This window comes from Polyodon spathula, chromosome 15 (assembly GCF_017654505.1).
Source record: "Polyodon spathula isolate WHYD16114869_AA chromosome 15, ASM1765450v1, whole genome shotgun sequence".
Classification (NCBI taxonomy): domain Eukaryota; kingdom Metazoa; phylum Chordata; class Actinopteri; order Acipenseriformes; family Polyodontidae; genus Polyodon; species Polyodon spathula.
The window spans coordinates 37,063,955-37,087,896 of NC_054548.1; the positions used below are offsets into that span (position 1 = coordinate 37,063,955).

General features: G+C 39.1%; 1 protein-coding gene across 1 annotated transcript in view; it reads left to right on the plus strand.

Annotated features, from left to right (window-relative positions):
• The window catches only part of LOC121327677 (1,4-alpha-glucan-branching enzyme-like), a 252,316-nt gene that overhangs the window by 19,515 nt on the left and 208,859 nt on the right, over positions 1–23,942 (plus strand). The window contains exon 2 of the mRNA XM_041271821.1: positions 16,192–16,361. Within this exon, the coding sequence (XP_041127755.1) occupies positions 16,192–16,361 (170 nt within the window). The remainder of the gene's footprint in view (positions 1–16,191; positions 16,362–23,942) is intronic.

Consider the following 23,942-nt stretch of genomic DNA (forward strand, 5'->3'; position numbering starts at 1 on the left):
GGCACATGAGAACCTCCTCTCACTGCAGGTAGTATATCTGCCTGGGGTAACAAGCTGGGTGGAGCCTTAGAGTGGAGGCTTCACCCCAAGGTGGTGAGCCTCATTTGGGAGATATTTGGGACAGCAGAGATAGATCTCTTTGCCTCCCAGGAATTGGCACGCTGTCCCCTCTGGTTCTCCATAATAGGAGACAGGGACCCGCTGGTAATAGATGCCCTGCTCCTGCTGTGTCTGGAGAAAATCAGGCAGGACCGGGCCAAGGTGCTCCTGGTAGCCTTTTAATAGCCTAGGAGTCTGGTTTTCAACCCTGATGCAGCTCCGGAGCGGCCAACCTTGGAGCCTGCCGAAGTGCCTTGACCTGCTCATGCAGGCATGGGGGACCCTTATGACATCCCGACCCACTGAGTCTGCAGCTCTTGGTCTGACACCTGAACGGGAAATTCTCCTTCACGTTAAATGTCAATCTGGCTGCTATTTCAACTCTGTGTCTAAGGCTGTCCAAATGGATAGCGGACATAGTCGGTACTGCCTATGTGGCCAACCGGCCCACCAGGGGCATGGCAACTTCATGGGCTGTATTCCAGGGTGCATCTGGCAAGGATATTTGCAATGCAGCGGTGTGGGCTACTCCCCATACCTTTACCAGACTCTACAGACTTAATGTCGTGGATCTTCAAAACCCTGATTTTGGAACTAGAGCGTTAGGGGCTTCTCAGTTGACCTTTACAACACAGGCATAGAGGTGAGTTTCTCCATCACTTGTTTAGCCACAGGCATAGAGGTGAGTTTCTCCCTCAATTTGTTTTTTTCAGCCCTAGCTACTTGTTACTGGGGATTCGTATGGTAACGCACAAGGTAGCCTCGTGGCTTAGCCTTGTAGCATTCCAGTCGTTCCGCAATCTTGCCCTTGCAACGGCTTTGGTCCACTCATCCTTACAGTAATGTTTATATTTCATACTTGAAAGGGAATATTAGGTTATTATCATAACCCTGGTTCTCTGAAATAGAAATGTAACCATTAGCCTTCAAGGCCAGTGTGTCCATGACTGCAGCAGGCTTGAAGGAAAAAGACATTGAGGTCTGTGACCACTGTGCTTTTATGCCTTTGGGGGTGGGACATGACTGAGTCACAGGCTTGTGTGAGCAGCTTTATTTATTTAAAATTTGGAATCTGCATTTTTTTTTTTTTCTCATTTTCTCCCTAATTTGAAAAGCCCAATTATTTTGTATTTCAACCTGCCTCACACCTGCCTCAATGCTGTCACCCCTGCTCTGACTCAGGAGAGACGAAGCCTGACACACATGTCCTCTGAAACATGTGCCATCAGCCGTTCGCTTCATGCAGCCAATTGAGAGCTGCAGTGTTGGAGGACCACACAGCTCCGAGCAAGTTGCAGGCAGGCCCGCAGACATCTGGCCAATCTACAGGGGTTGCTGTGGTGCGGTGAGCCGAAGACACCCTGGCCAACCTAAGCCCTACCCACTCGGGCGGCGCTCAACTAATTGTGCGCCGCCCCCTGGGAACTCCTGTTCACGTTGGCAGTAGAATTTACAGCACTTTATTTCATTAAATAAGTTGTTTATATTGAGGACTTTATAAAGCAACATTTATTGACACAGTTGTTCAAGGTTACATCTTTGACCAACATATTGGGACATTTTAAAACATGATGGGATCGATTCAGGTTGTATTGTACTTTCTTGATTGACTCTGAAATTTACCCCTCCACCCCCCCATTAAGTGCCTTCTTTATTGTCACTAATTAACTACAATGTCTGCCTCCTCCATTCAGATATGCATTAACTTGCTTTAGCCCTGAAGATGCTGCTGAGGTGAAATGACCTTGAAGTGAAACAGTATCTGAAAGTAAGGCGAGGGAACTCGGAACGTCTTGTTATCTTGCGTGGTATCACATAACATGGTATAATATGAAAATGTAGGTTAGCTAGACCATTAACATATGTTTATTCCAAAAGTCTGAATTTGAGATGTGAATGGAAGTGCATGACTGGTAAGAATTATGGATTTTATTTGTCTGCTATAACCTCTTTTTTTAAATGGGTTTTTAAATTTTTTTTTTCGATTTTACCCTCTCGATTACCCAGTCACTACAACATTAGGCTCTCTGATCTTATGTTATGTTTTTGCCGTCAACGGCATCATTAGGGCAAATAATCTGTAGCGTTAAACAGACAGTGGATTACATGTATTCACAAAGCATTTAGGCTAATACTATACTACTGTTGCACCATTTGTTGTTGTTATTATTATTGTTGTTGTTTTTTTTTGAGATAAGCCCTAATGTGAATCCCTGTAAAGCGAATGCTGCTCTGATTGGGCAATCACATGTTCTACCCATTGAAAAATGTCACAGTATTACCACGGCTGAAGCTTTGTCATAAAATATTGATAATTAAATATGAATCCGCTAAAGGCTAAACAGACACAAAAATGCAATGGGGAAATTGAAGAAAACAGGGTTTCCATCCACCCTTAAATGTGCTACACCTGATAAATTGTCAGTAAAAACAAGCTAGGCGGGGGAAAAAGATATGAAACGCCAACAAAAAAAACAAAAACCAAAAGATGCACACAAAAAATAGATGTTTGAGTACTTTAATAATCTTCTCTGTGCTGTACTTTCACTACAAAGATGCATATTGAAAAATCCCATAATTTAAACAGGGCCGTCATTATGTGATGGATGTGAATTATAATAGATGTATGCCAGCTTCACTTTCATAGCCTATTAAATGAACTGTATTTTATTTATTTTAATCTCTGTAGGGAACTATCATTTTAAAGTACTGCAGTCAACAATTTAGAGTTCCCAATTATTTGATTCCTGTTTTTCAGCCTAATTTTAGACACTTCAATTACGTTGCCTCACCTCTTGCAATTCCACACAACAGATCAGGAGAGCTGAAGGTCAGTGGCCTTCCTCCACTCCCTTGACAAATCCAAAAGCCACTTTACACCCAGTAGATAAGAGTAGTTGTCTACAGGTCTGTGAAGGTCAGAGGTTAACCCTGCAGTTATCCACTGGGGCTCATGGGGTGCCTGGCTACTAGGAGTCTACTGTAGTGTAATGAGGAGAACAAGCTAAGTTTGCCTTCCTAACCCGTGAGAGCTAATGCAAAGTACACAGTGGAATCCCCAACAAAAAGCAGCAACCTTCACAGCTATGATGCAAACCTAGCTGTATTTGTCAGCCTGCTATCCTAACTGGTTCCGAAAGATTCTTTGTTCTGGTTTGCTGTCAGTCTGCTGCCAATGGAAACAAATGGGACACATTTCAGATTGCTTTTAAGTGTATCCCTGTGGCAGATGAAACAAGGCATGGCATTCTTTTAAAAAGGCAATGCTTAGACCACCTTTTTGAAATGAGTGTGTTCATCTATTCTTTTGTGTTTAAAAATACAATCATTTTGCAAATATGGAGATGGACTGATTTAATGTAATGCATTATGTCATTGACCAACAACCTTTTGAATAATTTTGGATGTTAAAACCATTTCAGTTTGTCGACAGAAGAGACATTTTAATGCATTGATTTAACTATGTGGAATAAATAAGAAATAGCAATATTAATAGGAAAAGTGTGTGAATATCTAATTTGCATTACGGATGGCAATAAATAATATTTTATGTGTATAATGTTTTTTGAAATTATACATTGATATTGTTTTTAATTACAAGTGTTGGTAGCATAAAATAACAGTATTCTGTTTTGTAGTAATTTGTTTAAATGTGTTCTATTGGATGTGTACAGAAAGCTTTACTGTTGGGGAAAGTGTGCCAGTGCTCTGGGGATGTACTTTGAAGGTGAACAAATGTATTTTTTACTGTGTATTACAGTAACGGGGGAAAAAAACATTTGCATGTTCATTTGAAGTGTCCTTTTTATATACATTTTATATAGGACATATGCATATTTTATTTATTTTTATGTGAAAGTGCACAACATGCGTGGCCATCACATTACATTGGGGCTTGAGGGTGAGGTAAAGGCATGAGGACACCTTAGTGAAGCTTGCTTAGAAATATAAATTGTCACATGGGGTCAAAATAATGTTATTTATTTAGTATATTTTTAAAATATGTAGGATGTGTTCTAATTATAATTATTGGACATACCAATCCTAAACCACACTTTAATCCGAATTTAATATGTTCTAAACATATGCAAATATAATTTAAGATTCTCAGGTCCTGGTGATGTTGATGTGCCAAAAGATGATTTTGGAGTCATTTATGTTCATATTACAGTAATGTAATGGTACAGTGCTTAGGGTGGAATGGCTGTACATACATCAAAAGCCTAAGGGGCTGATTGTAATATCACTAAGTTTAACTTTGAAGCCTGATTCACATTGAGTCTTTGCTGACCTTGCTGCCCGTCGATGTTGGAACCTCTTGTCCAGCTTCTCATATTCTTGAATTTTACTGAAGAAAATCTTTAAACAGTTAATCTGTATGAAGATGATCTCTTTACTTAAACCTTGACTTGTTTTCAACTGATAATAAAATACTGTTCTTTAGGTTGTGTTCTTTCAAAGAACAGTCTTATTCTGTGATATGGTCTTGTTTTGTATGCCTTGAAATTTATGTACTTATTTATTGCTTTTTAGCTTCTAATTTTGCTGAAATCACTCTTCTGAACAATCCACAAGTAGTTCAATTTAGCAAATCTTGATTAGAAAACATAGGAACATACTGCTCTCCTAACTGGCTTGATTTTAAATTGATTTCACCGTAATATTATACGTTTATGCAAATCTTTTTTTAACCTGTACATCCACTATTTCATGATCTTAGCTTTGTGATCTTTATGAGGACCCTTTGAATATACCAGCATTGGTTACAAGTAGCTTTGTTAGAGGATGACAGCAGCGGAACAGGTTGACTTGCAGGATAATATAGCGCAGGTAGTTCATGTTGACTTGCAGGATAGTACAGCGCAGGTTGCTGACAACCAGGACAACACAGCTTCTTCAGGGGACCCTTTTTTGGTAGACCAGGAAATTATACTGGAGGTAAAAACTGCAGTTTATAAAACCTACAAAGTTTTTACATAGGGAACTGGGTGGTTAGATACCAGTGAATTATATAATTATTTCAATATTCAAACAGCCAAAAAAAACACTAAACAGTAAAGTCTGTACAATTAGTATGCTTCATTATACAGTTAATGTAAAATACAATAATGTACCTAAAAAGGTTGAATGAAAAAACAGTTTGAATGCTTTTAATATACAGTGTGTGTGTGTGTTACTGTACATACAATGATGCCTCAACAAAATCTTTACCTGTTATTAGCTATATATTGTTTGCCTTTGTGACCTTTTTTGGGGGTTCTACAAAATGTTGGTTTGTAGTGGGGCTGGATTAGATTTAGGTTTAGGTTTTTGTGTACATCTGAGAAAAGCTGAAAGTGCACAAAAGAAAGGCAAACAAAACCAGTGTAAACTTTCATGCCTATTAACATTTACTTTAAGTTGGTGGTGTTGACCAGACTGCTGAATTAATGCGAGGCATCATACCTGTTACCACTTCATGTCATAAACTCTGGTTTTCTTTTTATTCACTTTTGGCTGTGACCTCCATTGCTTCATCCAGTATTCGTCCGCTGTGACTCACATGGGTTTTTTTTTTCTTTTCTTTTTCCATAGCAAACAGAAATCAAACCCTTTTTAAAAAGAAGAGAAGTGGTGGAAGAACAGACCACTGTTGAATTTTCATGTGGTAGCCAGTCAGCCTGTAGAACTCACCATCAATCTTGGCTGATGGTTAATTATCACAGTGTCCAGATAGAAATCAAATTAACAAATAGCTGGTTCGTCAAAATTGTAACGTGCAAGTTTTATTTTTTTTTATTTTTTTTTTTCTCTCTCAAGAGGATGCCTTGGCCGGTCTTTTCTATTTAAGGTCCACAAAAATGGTAGCCACCATACGCTGTTTATCTAATTACCTTGTTTCTGTGAGTTTTCTGTTAGTTGCTAGCTTGTTAATGTCCTTGTACAAATGATGCATTTACAGCACAGGCTCTGAACCTTTAATCTTTCTTAAAAATTATAAAATAAACTTACTGAACATTATAGTATTGGGGAAAGTCAAAGTGATTTATTGTTACAGGCAACATGGCACACACTTAATGGGCTGCATCTGTGGAGATCTACATATTTTATGTGAGTTTGACACGTGGCTTCCTTTTTTCTGCTATCTTTCCAGTCATATTGGTGTTCTCTTCTCAACTACATTGCTGATTACTTTTGAAAAGGTCAACATTGTAACTGTTCAGTCAGCCTTCCTGATTTTATTTTTTTCTCTGTGAAACAAGAGCGTATGCAACAGAGTCTGATGTACAAAAGGAGTATTGGCCAAGATAAAGTTAATTTTTTGGCAATTGTATAATTACTAATCTATTTACCGGGCAAACTTAAACTCTGGTGCCTTCAGTTTGGTCTACCTCCAAGAGGGGGGAGTCACGTTGTGTTCTCTCACATATTTCACAAAGGTGATTGATTAAGAAATAAATGACGCATACCTGCAAAAATAAAAAAAAAAGTTTTAGACTGAAATCAAATCCTTATTCTGCAAGCTACTGTGTATCTCACGCAAAAAAAAGAAGTCGGAACGCAGAACGAAGAAAATAGCTGCTTCACACGTTCCCTCCCTAATGTTTACTGCACAGAACACACGTGCGACTGCACAAATTGTTTTGCTACTTTCACATGTATTTTGATTTGCTAACATGGCAGTTTTGCAACTTTCTACTAGCTGCCAGTGTAAGAGGTATCAACGTTCACGTTTGGGGTACCACTATACTTATGTAAAATTAGTAAAATGAATTGGATATATTTGAAGAGCATATTTTGTGATGGTAAATGATGTTGTCTTAAATTGTGTGCTGCAATATTTGGTTGATGTGTTGAAGTTGGAATACTGCCTCCACTGCATATGAGGATATTTATTACTGGGTGTTCAAATTATAAGGATGACCTCATGACTGTTGGCATAAGTATGCTGGTAGCTGTTGTGTTGCTTATATATGTGTATGCTATGAGCTGTTGTGTGGCTTTTAGATGTGAATCTTAGCTCCAGTGACCTCTTTAATTACCAAATCAGCTTGAAAGACTATCCTTGCCTACTATATCAGTATAATCAGATTTCAATCCTAAGAGGGCTGACTTCTAGCAACAGCTGTTGAAAAGGCTGGCTCTGAATGAATCAATCATCACAAGGCTCTCCACACTTAAATGCTATCAACTGGCAGGAAGATCACATTGTTTATTAGTTTCTGAAAACAGAAGGAAGACATGGGGCTTTAGAAAACACCCGTCCAGTTACAGTATGAAAATGTATTTTTGCTTGTCCATTGCAGTTTAATTTTTTCATTTGTTATTTTTGCTCCTGTTCCATTGCAGAGAGCACTGCATTCTAACTGACAACTAGAGCTGCAGAACATTTCGATTTATTGAGCTGTTATTGTGACATCTGAAGGGTGTAATATACAGTATTGTGCACAATAAACCAAACTGTAAATGCACGTCATTTAGTAAAGAAGCTTGAAGTACAGTGGATTGCAGTTTCATATCTGAGTACACAGTGGAAGTCTCACCGATTAATTAAGTCTTTTGGTTCAAGTTTCATTTTTGTCCAGAAATGTAATACATTTGCTTTGACTACCTCTGTGGGCAGATTTGAAATGTGTGGCCAAGTGGACGTGGTCTCATCAAAAGTGGGCAGGGCCTGAGGGTGTTTAAAGATTTGTTCTGACCAATAGCACACTTTCTGGTATTTGACCCTGTCCACTTTTTAATGTGACTGTTCTGACCATTTCTGAATCCTCATCCAGCACGTAATCTAGAATATCCATTTAGAAACCACTGGCCTATGCAAAAACACTGTCTGCTGGATTTATTAGTAGTAGACTCAAGTTTGATAATTCGGAGAGAGTACACAATTTAGCTTCAGTCCAAAAACCACAAAAATTGCACTTCGGACATTTTCAATGTACAGTTTGTGCAATGTTAAAGTAACGAGATTCACGTAGGCTGTAGAATGAGGGTTGCGTTGAGATTGCAGGAATGGTCAGTGTTTGTAGCGTGAAGGTTGACTTAAATCCTTGTACAGTACTTCTCTTAGTGTCACTTCAGAAGTAATTTTTTTCTCCATCTTTTTTTAAATCATTTCGTTTCGGCACACAAACATCTGTGCTCCAGTTCAAAATGAATAAACTCAACTTGATTTTGTTGCAGAAAGAAATCTATCTTTTGAAAGGCTGAATTTAGCATACAAACATGTGTTATAATTAATTTTCGTTATTTTCAAAGATTTAAATAGGGTTGTTCACTTGATCTCTTTCCATGACACTTCCTTAAATCAGCAATAATATGCAAGTTATTGTTATATACACAGAGGTGTCGTGGCAAAAGAGAAACAGTTGTCCTAAAATCAGTAATGGTAATAACGCTAAAGAGTTAACTTTTAATATATATAATACAGTGTGTGTACATATATAATTCATTCATTCATTCATTCAACTCAATTAAACTGTGAAATAATACATATGCTAACTAATGTTTACTATCACTTTGTTTGGACTGGGTCAGTTCTGGGTTACTGAAACAAATGATAAACCAAAAAAAATTCATATAGAACAAAAACACTTTTACCTGATACTTGGGACAAAAATCCTAATTTTTACTAAAACAAATCATCATTGTAGTTAAAAAGTGCAAAGCTACGCTTAATACTAATAGAGACCAGTTGTAATTTTGAAGACCCCTACTCACATTTTAAAGGCGAGTACACTGGTGGTAGCTAAGGGGTGTTTTAAGGGGTTTGAACCCTCCCCTAAATGAATGATTCAACTACATTGGACAATAAAGAATATCAGCAATATGTGCAAAAATGTTGATCCATCATCAGCAACTACCCCCCGACCCCACGAAACGAAATCCTGGTGATTTTATCCACTAGCAACCCCCCCCCTCCCTGGAACGATATCCTTGCTATGCCAGTCTTCTCAATCATCATCAAAAAAATCACCATCCATCCCTGAAACAAAATCCTGGCTATGCCACTGGGCTGGTATTGCAGCTTCTGTTTCACAAACACACCAAAATGACCCAGCACCTGTGGCATCCTAACTCCTGGGAATTCCTTTACAGCAGCCATTCCATCTCTTTCTCAGTGTGTCCTCTGCTGCATAAACTACAGCAGTGGTTCTCAAATGTTTTGGACCGTGTCCCCCTTCCTCTTGGCTATGGCACTTGATTCAAACTGGGATTAGTATTAATAATAATATGGGCTGTTTACTATGAGGAATTATAGAAATAAATGTCAGATGGCAGTCTGTGTTGGCATAAATTACTATGCATGGGTTGCTAGTAGTCAGAAATGAATAATTTAAAATGAAATGGAGATCCAAATCAATTGCCCTTCATTTTTTTTTTTTTTTTTTTTTTTTTTTTTTTTTTTAAGTTTTACACTACAACATGGATTAAAAGCATGGATAAGACAATTGCTATAATGGATAGGCCTAAATATTCCTTATTTTTCTTAGGTGGACCACTGGAACATGTGACCTATTAACAACATGTTGATATTTCACTATTTCTTACTATGGGGGAAGTTTAACATCCATAATTAAACAGTAATTTTGCTTTGTCACATTTAACCCTTTACTTGAAAAAGAGTAGGTATAAACAATTCTATAGGGAGCCTATATTGATAGATACCCACTGGTGGGGTGACCTGTCAATTAGGGCTGTCTTTGACAGGTGGTGATCATATGCAGCCACCATTGCAGAAACCAAATACTTATTGGAGGGAAGTAAAGGGATGGGCATATTATAAGCATTTGTTCCAGTAATCGATTAGGAAATTGTTAATCGTTTAGAAAATTAGGGTTTCCTTGTAGTTTTCTTTTTTGGAGGGAAATTCTCTTTCCAAATGCCTAATTAATGTAACAATATGGGTGGGTATATTTAAATGTTTCTGTCAGTGTACCAATTTGGGCTTGCACAGCTACTGATATTGTGCAGCTTTCTTAATCTGGGTTTCCACAAAGTTTGTAGTTTGTGTTGAAGAACCGCAAGTGAAGCCTGCCTCATTTGGCCACCAAAATTGTTTTTATAGAAAAAGCATGGGAAACAAACTAAAAACCCAGACTTCGCATTCCACAAATACAAAAAAAAAAAAGAAAGCGCTGTGTACTATCCTTGTATTTGCTAAACATTTTTTTACAGCGCTGTGGCAGAGCAAAGCTCTGCCCTTTTAAATTGGCAGGGATGGGGTTAACTTCCCCTGCCTGCCTGGGTTTATTATGTTCAGGTGGCTGGGGTTGATTAGTTGATTAGGTTGATTAACGATCAATCAGCGCCCAGCCACCTGATATAAAAGGAGGCCTCAGCTTCTCATTTGGGAGGAGGGAGCTGAGGAAGCAGGTTGGTGTTTGTTTTGTGGTTTTTTGAATTTTCTAAATCCAGTGAAGGCATTGCCCAGCCTGGAAACTTTATTTTTGTGAGTTTTGTTTTTGCTTTATTTGTGTTTGAGTATCTGTTATTTTGCCCTTGTGCACTTTATTTTTGTTTATTTATAATAAAATAGTTATTTTTTTTGAACTGCAGTCTGTCTCTGGGCCTCTATCCACTCGCCAGCCTGCCACATTTGGTGTCAGAAGTGGGATAGCGCCACCTAGAGGCTCAGAGCAGTATTTTTGTTTTGTTTGGTGGAATTTTTGGGATAATTATTTTTTTTTTTTTTGAAAAAAAAAAAAAAAAAAAAAAAAAAAAAAAAAAAAAAATGGGAAAAAATGGGAAAGAAGAGCAGACAGCGGCAAAGGCAGGAAAAGCAGCTGAAGAAATGTAAGCTGCTGCAGCCACCGCTGGAGGACCCGGCCAGCCTCTTCCCCTGGTGTTCCTGGTGCGGGAAGGAAGACCATCGTTGGCGGTCCTGCCCAGACGTGCCACCGGCAAACTGGTGTGGCCGGTGTGAGGAGGACGGCCACAACTGGGCAGGATGCCCCTACAACCAGGCCCAGGAAGAGGTGCAGTGTTCACCCCGGGCATCAGGGGCCACCCCACTACCTCCAGCACCACCACCTTCACCACCGTCCCAGGAGATCTGGGACTGGTTGATGCACCCTGAGGCAGACCTCGTCCACGATCTCCCCATAGTTATCAACACGCTGTGGCGTCGAGATGGGGAGAGGTGGGAACAGTGGGAGGAACAACACCACCCAATATCCTTCCCAGAGGTTGCTCTCATGGTGGTTAATTACCTGGCGGTAGACATGGGAGATCCACCGGTCACTCCAATAAAGAGAGGTGAGCCGCCTTCCCGGGAGCCAGAGAGGGGTGAGCCGCCTTCCCGGGAGCCAGAGAGGGAGGAGGATCTGCTGTCGCTCCCAGAGCCAGAGAGGGAGGAGGAGCCTCCGTCACTCCCAGAGCCAGAGAGGGAGGAGGATCTGCTGTCGCTCCCAGAGCCAGAGAGGGAGGAGGATCTGCTGTCGCTCCCAGAGAGAGAGAGGGAGGAGGATCTGCTGTCGCTCCCAGAGCCAGAGAGGGAGGAGGATCTGCTGTCGCTCCCAGAGCCAGAGAGGGAGGAGGATCTGCTGTCGCTCCCAAAGCCAGAGAGGGAGGAGGATCTGCTGTCGCTCCCAGAGCCAGAGAGGGAGGAGGATCTGCCGTCGCTCCCAGAGCCAGAGAGGGAGGAGGATCTGCTGTCGCTCCCAGAGCCAGAGAGGGAGGAGGATCTGCCGTCGCTCCCAGAGCCAGAGAGGGAGGAGGATCTGCCGTCGCTCCCAGAGCCAGAGAGGGAGGAGGATCTGCCGTCGCTCCCAGAGCCAGAGAGGGAGGAGGATCTGCCGTCGCTCCCAGAGCCAGAGAGGGAGGAGGAGCCTCCGTCGCTCCCAGAGCCAGAGAGGAGTGAGGAGCCGCCGTCGCTCCCAGAGCCAGAGAGGGGTGAGGAGCTGCCGTCGCTCCCAGAGCCAGAGAGGGAGGAGGATCTGCCGTCGTCCTCAGAGCCCGAGAGGGAGGAGCCGCCGCCGCCGCCTCCGCCACCAGAGGGAGCCGGGCCGCCGCCGCCGCCTCCGCCACCAGAGGGAGCCGGGCCGCCGCCGCCGCCGCCGCCTCCGCCACCAGAGGGAGCCGGGCCGGCCGCCGCCTCCGCCACCAGAGGGAGCCGGGCCGCCGCCGCCGCCTCCGCCACCAGAGGGAGCCGGGCCGCCGTCGCCGCCTCCGCCACCAGAGGGAGCCGGGCCGCCGCCTCCGCCACCAGAGGGAGCCGGGCCGCCGTCGCCGTGCTACCTTGGAGATTCGGGGCCCCCTCAACCAAAGAAGGCTTGGGGGCTCCGACATCAACCCCGCCCACCACCACCCACCATAACAGCCCACCCAAGGGACATAATTGGACTCTTGGGGGGAGGGAGGGGGGGGGGGGGGGGGGAGTTGGCCGATTGCGGCCGGTGTACGTTGTACATGGGGGGAGGTGTGTGGCAGAGCAAAGCTCTGCCCTTTTTAAATTGGCAGGGATGGGGTTAACTTCCCCTGCCTGCCTGGGTTTATTATGTTCAGGTGGCTGGGGTTGATTAGTTGATTAGGTTGATTAACGATCAATCAGCGCCCAGCCACCTGATATAAAAGGAGGCCTCAGCTTCTCATTTGGGAGGAGGGAGCTGAGGAAGCAGGTTGGTGTTTGTTTTGTGGTTTTTTGAATTTTCTAAATCCAGTGAAGGCATTGCCCAGCCTGGAAACTTTATTTTTGTGAGTTTTGTTTTTGCTTTATTTGTGTTTGAGTATCTGTTATTTTGCCCTTGTGCACTTTTATTTTTGTTTATTTATAATAAAATAGTTATTTTTTTTGAACTGCAGTCTGTCTCTGGGCCTCTATCCACTCGCCAGCCTGCCACAAGCGCATATATATATATATATATATATATATATATATATATATATATATATATATATATATATATATATATATATATAATCCAGGGCTGGCAGTGGAACGTGAAACAAGCAATATGATTGGTCAAGCGAGGTTCCAGCTTTCCGTATACTGGATGGATATGGACAGTTGAAGCCTTGTCACGTATTATAAAACACTGCGCTGCCTCACAGAATTTAAAAGTATCGGACGGTAGCCAGGTTTTTTAGTCACAGATTTACAGCTGTAAACTGAGCGACCAATGACCTGCAAAATATCCCAAATTAGCAAGTAGACATTTTGGATGAAGAACAATTAAATGAACTGGAAGATAGCAAAAAACAAAACAAAAAAGTACAACACAAAAAAAAAAATTGCTGACTTTATCACTTAAATAATGCATTTTAGCGGTTTGTAAACACTACAGAAAACCACAAAAAGACCCTTCTGCACATTATCTACCTCTCTCAAACATAGCTTAAAAAAATTACTGAAATCCGAGCTGTTGTATTTATTTTTATTCCTCCCGTCTGTTCTGCTCAAACAGGTCTGCATTGTAAGTGACAGGGAAAAAATGACTGTGCCATCTCAACTCCGCCCCCTGGTGTATCTTTTTAATGGCAATGTCCACAATATCATAAATACAGATGTCGCTTCTTTTGCATGTTACAATAAAATTAACTTAATTTATCTACTTTATTTTTTATTTAATAAAACTAATAATTTTTAGTAGATGCCGGTTATTAGCAACCCTGGTAAAGACAACTTTCAGTTATTAACAACATTTTCACGGGAACCAATCCTGTCCCACAGACTTTAATGTTAATGGATTTCGGATATTAGTAACTGTCTGCTGCTTAAAGATAACTTTATTTTACAGTTTCTATGGCTACGCCACGCACATAAATACATCAGGCGCACTCATCGCAACGTCTGTTTATGTATCAGTTTTCATTACGCGGCTATACATTGTGTGTTATCATCAACATGTAGCTGATAAAGTTTGGATTCTGTAAGCACTATGTTCCAGACAATCTGACAGCAAAGGAGCTTGGCACCATCATAGTCTGACGGTCGAGAGGAGACGTCAGGTGAGCTCACTGATGCTGAGCTTTTGGAAACAGTCAGAGCTGACAAGCACCGACCGATGGAAGAACCAGAAGAGTATATTGTATCAGACAGTGAACCCGAAGAACCTTTGCTTCAAGAACAGTTGCGTGCTCTGGACACAGGGTATGCCAGAATTGTGACTTTGAAATTGGCTACGAAGTAGCACGCAAAATTGAGAGTGATTTACAGTGGAGGTTGCGAATCGTAAAAAAACAAATATTGGACAACTACTTCTTTTAAAATGATGTGTTAAATGTAAGACCTGTATGTCAAGTTTGTTTAATGTTTTTAAGGATATTGATATTACGCTGTTGTAGTACTATGTGTACAATAAAGTACTGTGTATACTTTTTTGTTTTACTCATTTGTGTAACAGTTGTTTGTTCTGATATTTGGTGTTTTTCATTTATTTTTTTTAACACTAATGAACCAAGACACATTTCGGTGTGCTGTTTCTACAACTGTAGTATACATAATTTTTCCATATACATACACTTGAAAATGTGGCTTTTCGCTTAATAACAATGTTCGGTTAATAACAACTTTGTGCTGGAAACCAAGAGGTTGCTAGTGAGCGGCATACTGTAATATAAAATTTATTATACACATTTGTGGGTCATTGCTGAATAATACCGACTCACACGGAGCAGTGGGTGTTGACACGCTGGACAGGCTGCCTAGTGCCGGATTTAATAAAGACAAGCAAACTAAACAAAGCAAAAATAAGTTTGCCACACAAGGTGAGCGCTAGCCTCACTAAAAGAGACATCCCGCTCCAGGAACCTACTACACTACAAAACCCACTCTATACTTAGTTTGGGATCAAATCCCTAAACTAACCTAACTTCCTGTTTACTAAGCAGCAGCACTGCTGAACCAGTGACGGGTCCTGTCTGTCCCAATAATATATATATTTTTCCAACAGAACCATAGCTTCAGCAATTCTGATCCTTATAGTCTGCGAATGGAGTTAAATACCAGCACTTTAGGTTAATGATATAAAAATTATAGTCAAAATGTTTAGTACAGTACAATAAGCAGTGGTTGTAAATCTACACTGGGCTACCCTACTCCCCCCCATTTCCCACTACATAATAATCTAACAGTGATGATTGTGATAATAAATATCTGAATCTGAATTCTGCAGGACAGTGCAAGACTCTTTTTACAATTTTACATTTTAGATTTTACAAGTAGGCCTGCATACTGAGATCTGAGATCTAAAATCTGTACAAGGACCAGAAGAATGCAGACTGCAGGACACCAGTGTCCTCATATGAAGACCTTAGATTTTAATTTGTAAAGGTTTTTTTATTATTATTATTTTCAGATGTATTAAACACATCAGATAACAACAACAGTATTATTATTGTGCAATACAGTGCTATGCATGTGAGGTGTGCGTGTAATGATTGGGCAGTCTGTATTAAAATAAAAATAATCACATTGAGGACTAAATGCGTGTGATGGAGGAACAAGTGTAATATGGTGCTCAGTTGAGAACCAGGCTTAAATATTCAATCCACTATAATCAAAAGGGGGAATAGACATCTAAAAATAGGAGAATAACTAAAACAAAAAAATTGTTTTGAATATTACAAAGTAAATATCAAACTGTCAAAACATAAAACATGTTATTTGGTGTATAATGCAGATGACTTTTTAATTGGCATTGTACCAGAGGTACCAGGCTTTTTCTAGAAATGACTACCAAAAAAAAAAAAAAAAAACCTGCTATTAACAAGATTGTTTTCAATGTGCATTCTTGACTTGAAACCGTGTCAATAACATTCTTGTCTATTGCCACATGGGTGTCCCTGAATTTCTGCCTGCTGATCCAGTGGTATCGATTACATCATCCTTAAAATATATGTAAATGCCCATCCCTAGTGTAGTATGTATAGAGAATACTGTATACTATAAGAAAAATCTAAACAAAATAGATGTACACCTTTTGATTTAACAGTTTTTATATTTCTCACTATTGGGATCTGTGGGATCACCCCGAATGTATTTTTCTGCACATCCTGCTCTGGGTTTCGTTAATATTTGTAAGCAAGTTCTTAATGCAGGAGTAGAACTATGTGTAATGAAACCATTTAATTCCTAAATTCCTTTTTTTAATTAAGTTATTTTTTTTAAAGGTACACTCGCTTTAATAATCAGCTGATGTCCATTGAGGGGGCTGAAGGAGGCTTTGATAAATACACACGCAGCTATGAGTCCTTCGGTGTGAACAGACAGCCTGATGGTAGCCTATATTTCAAAGAGTGGGCCCCAGGAGCAGAAGCTGTGTTTCTTGCTGGAGATTTTAGTAAGTAACAAATATCCTTGGATGTTTTACACTACTACTAACCCTTGTAATGTTTTCCTAAAGAAAGTTAAATGTTATATATATATAATGTATTGCACATGCTATTTGGTCAACCCAGTTATTAATTTTGTGGGGTTTTTTTTGTTTGTTTGTTTGTTTTGTTCTGGCTATATTTTTTTTTCTCTTTTGCAATTGAAAGCAAATCCTATCCTGGATAATTTAAATTTCTATGTTAAAGCATGTATAGTGCTCCCTCGCTATAAGACTCTCTATTATAACCGCCTTGGATATAACGCTACTAACTTTGTAATGTTTTCATTTTGACAGTGTCACATTTCATACTGAAAACCTTTTTCATTTTGGATATGTATATATATATATATATATATATATATATATATATATATATATATATATATATATATATATATATATATATATATATATATATACATTATAGATCAGGAGCGTCAATGTTGCCTCTGATAGTCCTTTATAATACATCATATCATTATGTTCGTATATTCTGGCTTACGTGTAAAATATATATATTTATATATATTAACACAGTGTTTATATTTATATATATAATATATATATATATATATATATATATATATATATAAATATGATGACACACACACACACACAACACAGTCCTCGCAGTTACAACGCGACTTTCAGGAACCAATTTTGTAGTAAGTCGAAGCATCATAAGACGAAGCACATTTTCCCATAGGAACAATGTAATAAATTGGCCAGATAATATAGTTTTACAAAAATGACCCATTATATTGTACTCATGCAAAGTATTTATTTAAATGTTTACACTCAGCCCGGTGATTACACACACGTTACTTAGACACCAACTTGGCTTGTTTAAAAGTACAGACTTGGGGCTTTCCAATGACGTATTCATTGTGTTTATGCGGTACTCCTAGCCAGAACTACGATTGCCTGAAGTTAAGCCCCTCATCATGTGACAGTGTTCACATCTTAGGTTTCGTTTTGAGTCAGTTGCTCTTATCAGACATTGTTAACGGCAAATAAAAAAAAAAAAAAACAAACAGTACATGCATAAAAAGAACCAAAAAAACCCGCTCGATTAAGTCAGGGTGACCACGGCAGGTACTGCAGTTCGGACATCAGGCATGCGCACATGACGCATGGCTCGGGTCTCGCTGTGTTGTAAAGTCAAAGTAGGGTAATAATGCAAGAGTCGTAAGTGCTGTGCGTCGTAAGTTGAAGTGTCATAAGTCAAGAATCGCCTGTGTGTGTGTGTGTGTGTGTGTGTGTGTATATATATATATATATATATATATATATATATATATATATATATTATATATATATAAAATCACCTTCCGGTTACCGCCTATCGTCAAGGTGGTCCATCTAGGAGGCAGCTTCCAGTTAAATAGAATTAGGTAATTGGTAAGCAAGGTTTCAAAGGCCATATAATCTGACTGCAACTAGGTAAGATGAATGTCAATGGGCACTACACCAAAAAGGGCGATAAGTGGAGAGTGGTCAATGTTTGTTTCAGTAATTTGAGAAAAAGCTTCAAAAATCAAGGTCCAGAAAGGAGCCAAACTGGGACACAACTAAAATATATGTATAAGGGAGGCGGGCACAGGTTGGATCCAAATCTGGGAATATCTTAGCCAATTTAGTCTTGCATAAATGGATGCAATGTCAGATGTTAAAATTGTATTAGTCCATGCCTGGCACACAGAGGATGAATGAACTCAAGACCAGATTCGCTCCCAATCCTCATCTGAGAAACTGAAACCTAAATCTGCTTCCCACAACAATTTGATTGTGGAAAGTGAAGGGCAATGAAGGGAAAATAGTCATGTATATTTTGGAAATCATGCCTTTGTAGTTATTAGGTTAATCTCACATATAGAATCAGTACGAGATTTGGGGGGTAACAGAGGAAATTGTGCAACTTTGTTGCTGACAAAATTCCGGACCTGTAGGTAACTGAATAAATTAGTTCTGGGAAGATTACATTTTTGGAAAAGCTGGTCAAGTGACGCAAAAATGTGCCACCACTGTGAGTACTGTGTGGGTGTAAACAGCGGTGTGTTGTGCAAACTGGTACATCTGATTTTAAACGGGTAAACTGCTTGGCAGTCCTGTGCTAGTGCATGTAAACGTTTAGCTAGTGCTCCAATTTGGAGCTAGGCTTTTGTGTTTTGTTTTGCGAATTAATAAAAGTGCGCAAAAATCATTTAAACTGATACGTCCAGCCTGTGTGTGCTTTCCTGCTGTTGACCAGCTTTGACTGTTGGCTAACACCCAATGTATAGGTCTTTAAGAGATGTAATACCTTTTTTGTGCCAGATATGACAAGCCAGGTCCCCCAGAGAAGGAGGGGAACACAAAGCGATAGATTGCAAGCCAAAATGTTCCTGAACTGTGTCCAAATCCTGAGTGACTGTCAAACTAAAGGGTTAGTACTGAATTGAGAGAGAAAGAGGTAAGAAGGAACAGAGCCGAGCGAATAGAGATGTAGACCGACAGACTCTGCTTTTATACATCTCCTTGCAGGGCCAACCTGATGTTGGGAGTGTAACCGGTAGGCAATACTACGAATTTTAGCTGACTAGTAGTAAAACTGAAAGTTAGACAGTGCAAATCCTCCCAAAGGCTTTGGTCTCTGCAGGAAGATTCTGCGAATACGAGGAGGAGCTCTTGTCCAAATAAGAGAAGATACGTTGATCAAGTGTGTTGAAAAAGGATTTGGGGAATACATTGGAAGAGATATATAAAAATGTAGGTTGTGTGTTACGGCCAGTAAGCAGTAAAAGTAATGTGGACCAATGCACAAAGTCTTGTATGGTGTGTTCCAGTAATGACGTGACGTTAGATTAAGAGGTCATTATTGTGATACCCAAATATAGTTGGTATGTCATGGTACTTTTCGCTCTTTATTGAAACTGGTTTGAATATTGCTTCGGCTATTTTAAATAAACAGCCGGTAAACATTGCGTTTTATGAAGCTTGATTTCTTTAATTCAAAAGCATTTAAAAGCTACAACAACACACTGACAATATCTACAAGTGTGCACTCTCTTGAAGGGGAACGCACCAAAAGGCTGATTGCTATAACGCTTTCTTTCTGTTTCCATCACGGAAGCTGCATTTTACTCTCGTAGCCTACTTTTTAAATATGTATTTGTTTATTTAGCAAGGCGGTTAATTGATCAGGGCGGTTATGTGACGTTCCACTGTATTTATTGGAAGCAATTTTTTAAAGGAAAGGTGGAGAGAGGATCATTTATGACCAAGTGCTCCATATCCTTAAGCTTTTGCCCATGAGTTGAAACTGTGGTTTGTAGTGCAGACACTGAAGAGCGAAGCTCCGCGAGGAACTTGGTCCGAAGTGCCGACACCTCGGCTCGAATGCTGGTAAGGAGTGCTCTGATCGAAGCTGGAGCTGACTCGTCATGCGCAGTGGCCATTTTGTCAGTAGCTGACAGGGCCCTGTCAAACTTGGTGGTTGATTCTGTCAGATTACGTTTCCCTCTACTCTTGGACATACTTCAAGTAAGCCGGGTCTATGCTGAAGGTCAGTTAGTTGGAAAGCCGTGGTAGTTTTGTAAAAACTATGTTGCTAGGAAAAAAAAAAAAAAGTACAAAGATTTGCCAAGCTGTTTACACACATGTCCTACTCCTTGTCCATACACACATCGTCCCAATTCTCCATTTTAACATAACATAAAATGTTCTATTTCGAACACAGTGACCCTCTGTTTGGCAAAACATTTAATACTCTTGTATAACAAATGTATTAAATTTTATTTGTCAGCAGGTTTAAAAGGAGAATAAACAAAAAAACATGCCTATGCTTATCAGTACCTACATTACGCCCTCACTATAACGCCCTGCATTCTAAATAACCTTCCGCTATAACGGACCTGGCCCCTGGACACCAAATAAAAAAAAAAAAAAAAGATACTGTTGTAAAGTATGTGAGGTCTGTGAAGTGCACTGCTTCACATTGGTCGAACAGCCTGTGGGCAATATACACACACTGTCAACATCCCGGTCTGTACGCACAGGATCATGCCACTTCTGCAGTGAGGCCAACTCTTTTAACTCAATAAAAAACAAGCGCTGTGTAACTGCCTATGAAACGAAAATCATTTTATGTTGCAACAAAGCTGGAAACTATATTGATCGTTTAAAAAAAAAAAAAAAAAAAAAAAAAAAAAGTAATATTTCTGTTGTGAATATAGGTTGTCAATAAGCACTTGTTTTTAATTGTTCAGCAACCATGTGGCAAGACGAAATGATTAAAGAAAAAATAAAACAACAACAAAAAAATATTGAGGATCTGATTAACTTCATGTCTGGTTGATTTGGAATAAAAAAAAAAAAAAAAAATTGTGATTCTTAAGATTTGGTGCACTTTGAAACTATTAGTTAAAATAAATAATGGACCTGACATGCCTGACAGACACTGAATAAATGGACTGCTAACAGTTAACAGATTGGATAAAGCAAAAGCAGAATACTGCATACATGACATGAACAGGTATGTGTAATTCTACTTTTATTCACATCATCTCATTAACTTACTCCAACAGTTTATCCTTCATTTTGTTGTCCTTTCGCTATAACAAGCCCCTCGATATAACGAACAAGAGTCTTGGACTCCAACACGTTAGTTATAGCGAGGGTGTGCTGTATTTTACTGAAGTGTAACTCTTTCACAACTTCATTCTTATTTAAACAATTGTGTTCCAAACTTGAATCAATATGGTGCTTAAATTATTGTATTGCCATGTGAAGCAATGAAACCAGCATGCTGGTTGTTCATGTGTATGTGATCCTCTGAGTCTGCAGTACATTTTTGGTGTCATGTTGGGGTGATATGTATTTAAATTACTGTTAATAAACACATAATTTGAAGTGTTGTAAGAGCTGATGTAAAATGTCCAAAATGATTTAGAAAGATAGAGAAATCCCTTACATCAGTTGTCTTCCTTTCATTTATATATATATATATATATATATATATATATATATATATATATATATATATAATTTTTTTTTTTTTTTTTTTCTCAAATTGGTATTCTATTCTGGGAACTATTTAATTAGGTTTGTTAGGTAGTCAAGAAGTCCCTTGACAGCAACTTGACAGTGCCTTTTAGTATAAATATGACAAATGTATCATAAGCGCCACCTTCCCTGGAGGTTATTACTTTAAATATGGTCTGATATTTATAATTGGTTCATTATATATAATTTATGCTGGATTGCTTGGATTTCATACTGTGGATAAATACTGCATGTAAAAACTTATTTTGCTTTCATCTGTACTTGGTCAAGTAGGGAGAGTTCTTCAACTCCTGTTTCAACTCCTTATCATTCACATTTTCCAGTACCTTTTGTTGAAGGACTGTGGCAAAGTGGCTTGTACTGCGCAGGCATAGTCGTTCACGGTCCAAACAGTTCATTAATTGTTTTCAGTGTTTGGCACCGTTAAATAGAGATGCTGGCAATTACACAGTGTAGTTGCACTGCTAAGCAAAACGGGGTTTCAGTTCTGAAATAATAATACAAGAATACAGGCATGGCTCCACGTCCTTTCTCGTGGTGTCCGGTGCTGGTGGTGACTAGTGCAGTATTTGGAATCTGGGTTTAATGCTGGCTGGAACAGCGACAGCTCCTGGTTATTAGCCATCTACTAAATACAAATAAACAGTGGTTAACAAAACAAATACAAAACACTCCTGGTTACTTTCCGTTTTGCACGTCCTTTACAGGTCTTTCCACAACCGTAACAAAGGAACACATTGCTCAGCCGCATCCCCTGAAATAGCCGCATTCACACCCCCTTCGGTGGCAAGTCCAGTCACGTGTCCTTCAATACGTGACTGACACTTCACCTACCGCATGACTTCTGGTATTGTGGCTCTGCCCCCTTCCTGGATGACAGACTTCCACCTGACCCTGGAGGTCAGGAGGGAGATTGTTGACTAGGATTCATTCGCTATCTGTCACACAGACCTTTTCAAAAATAAAAAAAATAATTCAATTTTCTGGTTTAGTGAGAACTTGAGCACAACAATTCCAAGATAATTGATTTCACTATTACAGATCCCAAAACTATGCAAATATACACGAGTGGGATAGGTCCCTCCAAAAATGCAGTTTAGAGGTCTGACAGCACTGCATCTTTTTTGTTATTTTGACCAGTTGTCATTTTCTGCAAATAAATACTCTAAATGACAATATTTTTATTTGGAATTTGGGAGAAATGTTGTCAGTAGTTTATAGAATAAAACAAAAATATTCATTTTACCCAAACACATACCTATAAATAGTAAAACCAGAGAAATTAATAATTTTGCAGTGGTCTCTTAATTTTTTCCAGAGCTGGATATGTGTGTGTGTGTGTATGTATGTATATATATATATATAATATATATATATATATATATATATATCACACATGAAAAAAAAAAAGTTTTTTTTTTTTTTTTTTATTATACTTCAATATAATCATTCAGACTATCCCTTTTGAAAAAAGTAAGAATTAATTGTGAACTCCACCTCCAGACATTAGGATTGCCCCTAAAGGACTAATTAACTGTAATTTAAAAGACATTATCTGATAGCTACCTTGTGAGGTATCTTTTAATATTTGCTCCAGCACCAAAGGGAGAGAAGCAGAGCCCAGGGAACACACTTATGATTAGCAGAAGGCACCAGAGAGGGCAATAATGAGGAATCTACAATATAATAACATTGGGACATACCCAGAAGGAAGAAATAATTCGAATCCCTAAAGACAGGGGACGTCTAGAGGGAAGCTTGACAGGATAAGGTGGGCAATGAGCTAATTACAACTGTGCTTTCATTACTTTAAGCATATATGCTGACTGCGCTTGTTCAGTGTGATCGAAACATGAGAAAACATACAATCCTTGATACAGCATCTCCTTGGACTATTCATTATCAAATCTTGCAAACCGTTGGCGGATTTGCAAAAAATCCTTCCACAGTAAAAACCTTTGTTGCATGAAACTGCCTTCCTGCGTAAAGATTCTCCTAATAACTGGATAATACAGTTTTGGGCTGGCTAAATGGACAAATCCAATGACCCATTTGTGATTCTCTAAAAACATACATATCAACATAGTCTTGTTGTTAAAGAATTAGATAGCTGGGATGAAGGTACATAAAACAAACAAAAAAATTATATATATATATATATATATATATATATATATATATATATATATATATATATATATATATATATATATATATATATATATATATAATGGTTTAAAAAGTATTTATTGACAAGAAAAGCCCAAATACTGTAGATGGGAACACCTTGTTTGGCAGTGCTGCTGGTTCGAGTTATTTGTTTCTCTGGTGATTTAATCATTAAGTCAAATACAGCTTAAAAAGTCTATACATGATGCCAGATATTATTGATTGTTCTAAAAATATTTAAATGCTTTTTTTTTTTTTTTTTTTTTGTATTTGATTTAATCATGAGAAACCCCATTAATGAAAACAACCTATGATCCGACAATAAGTAAACTGAAC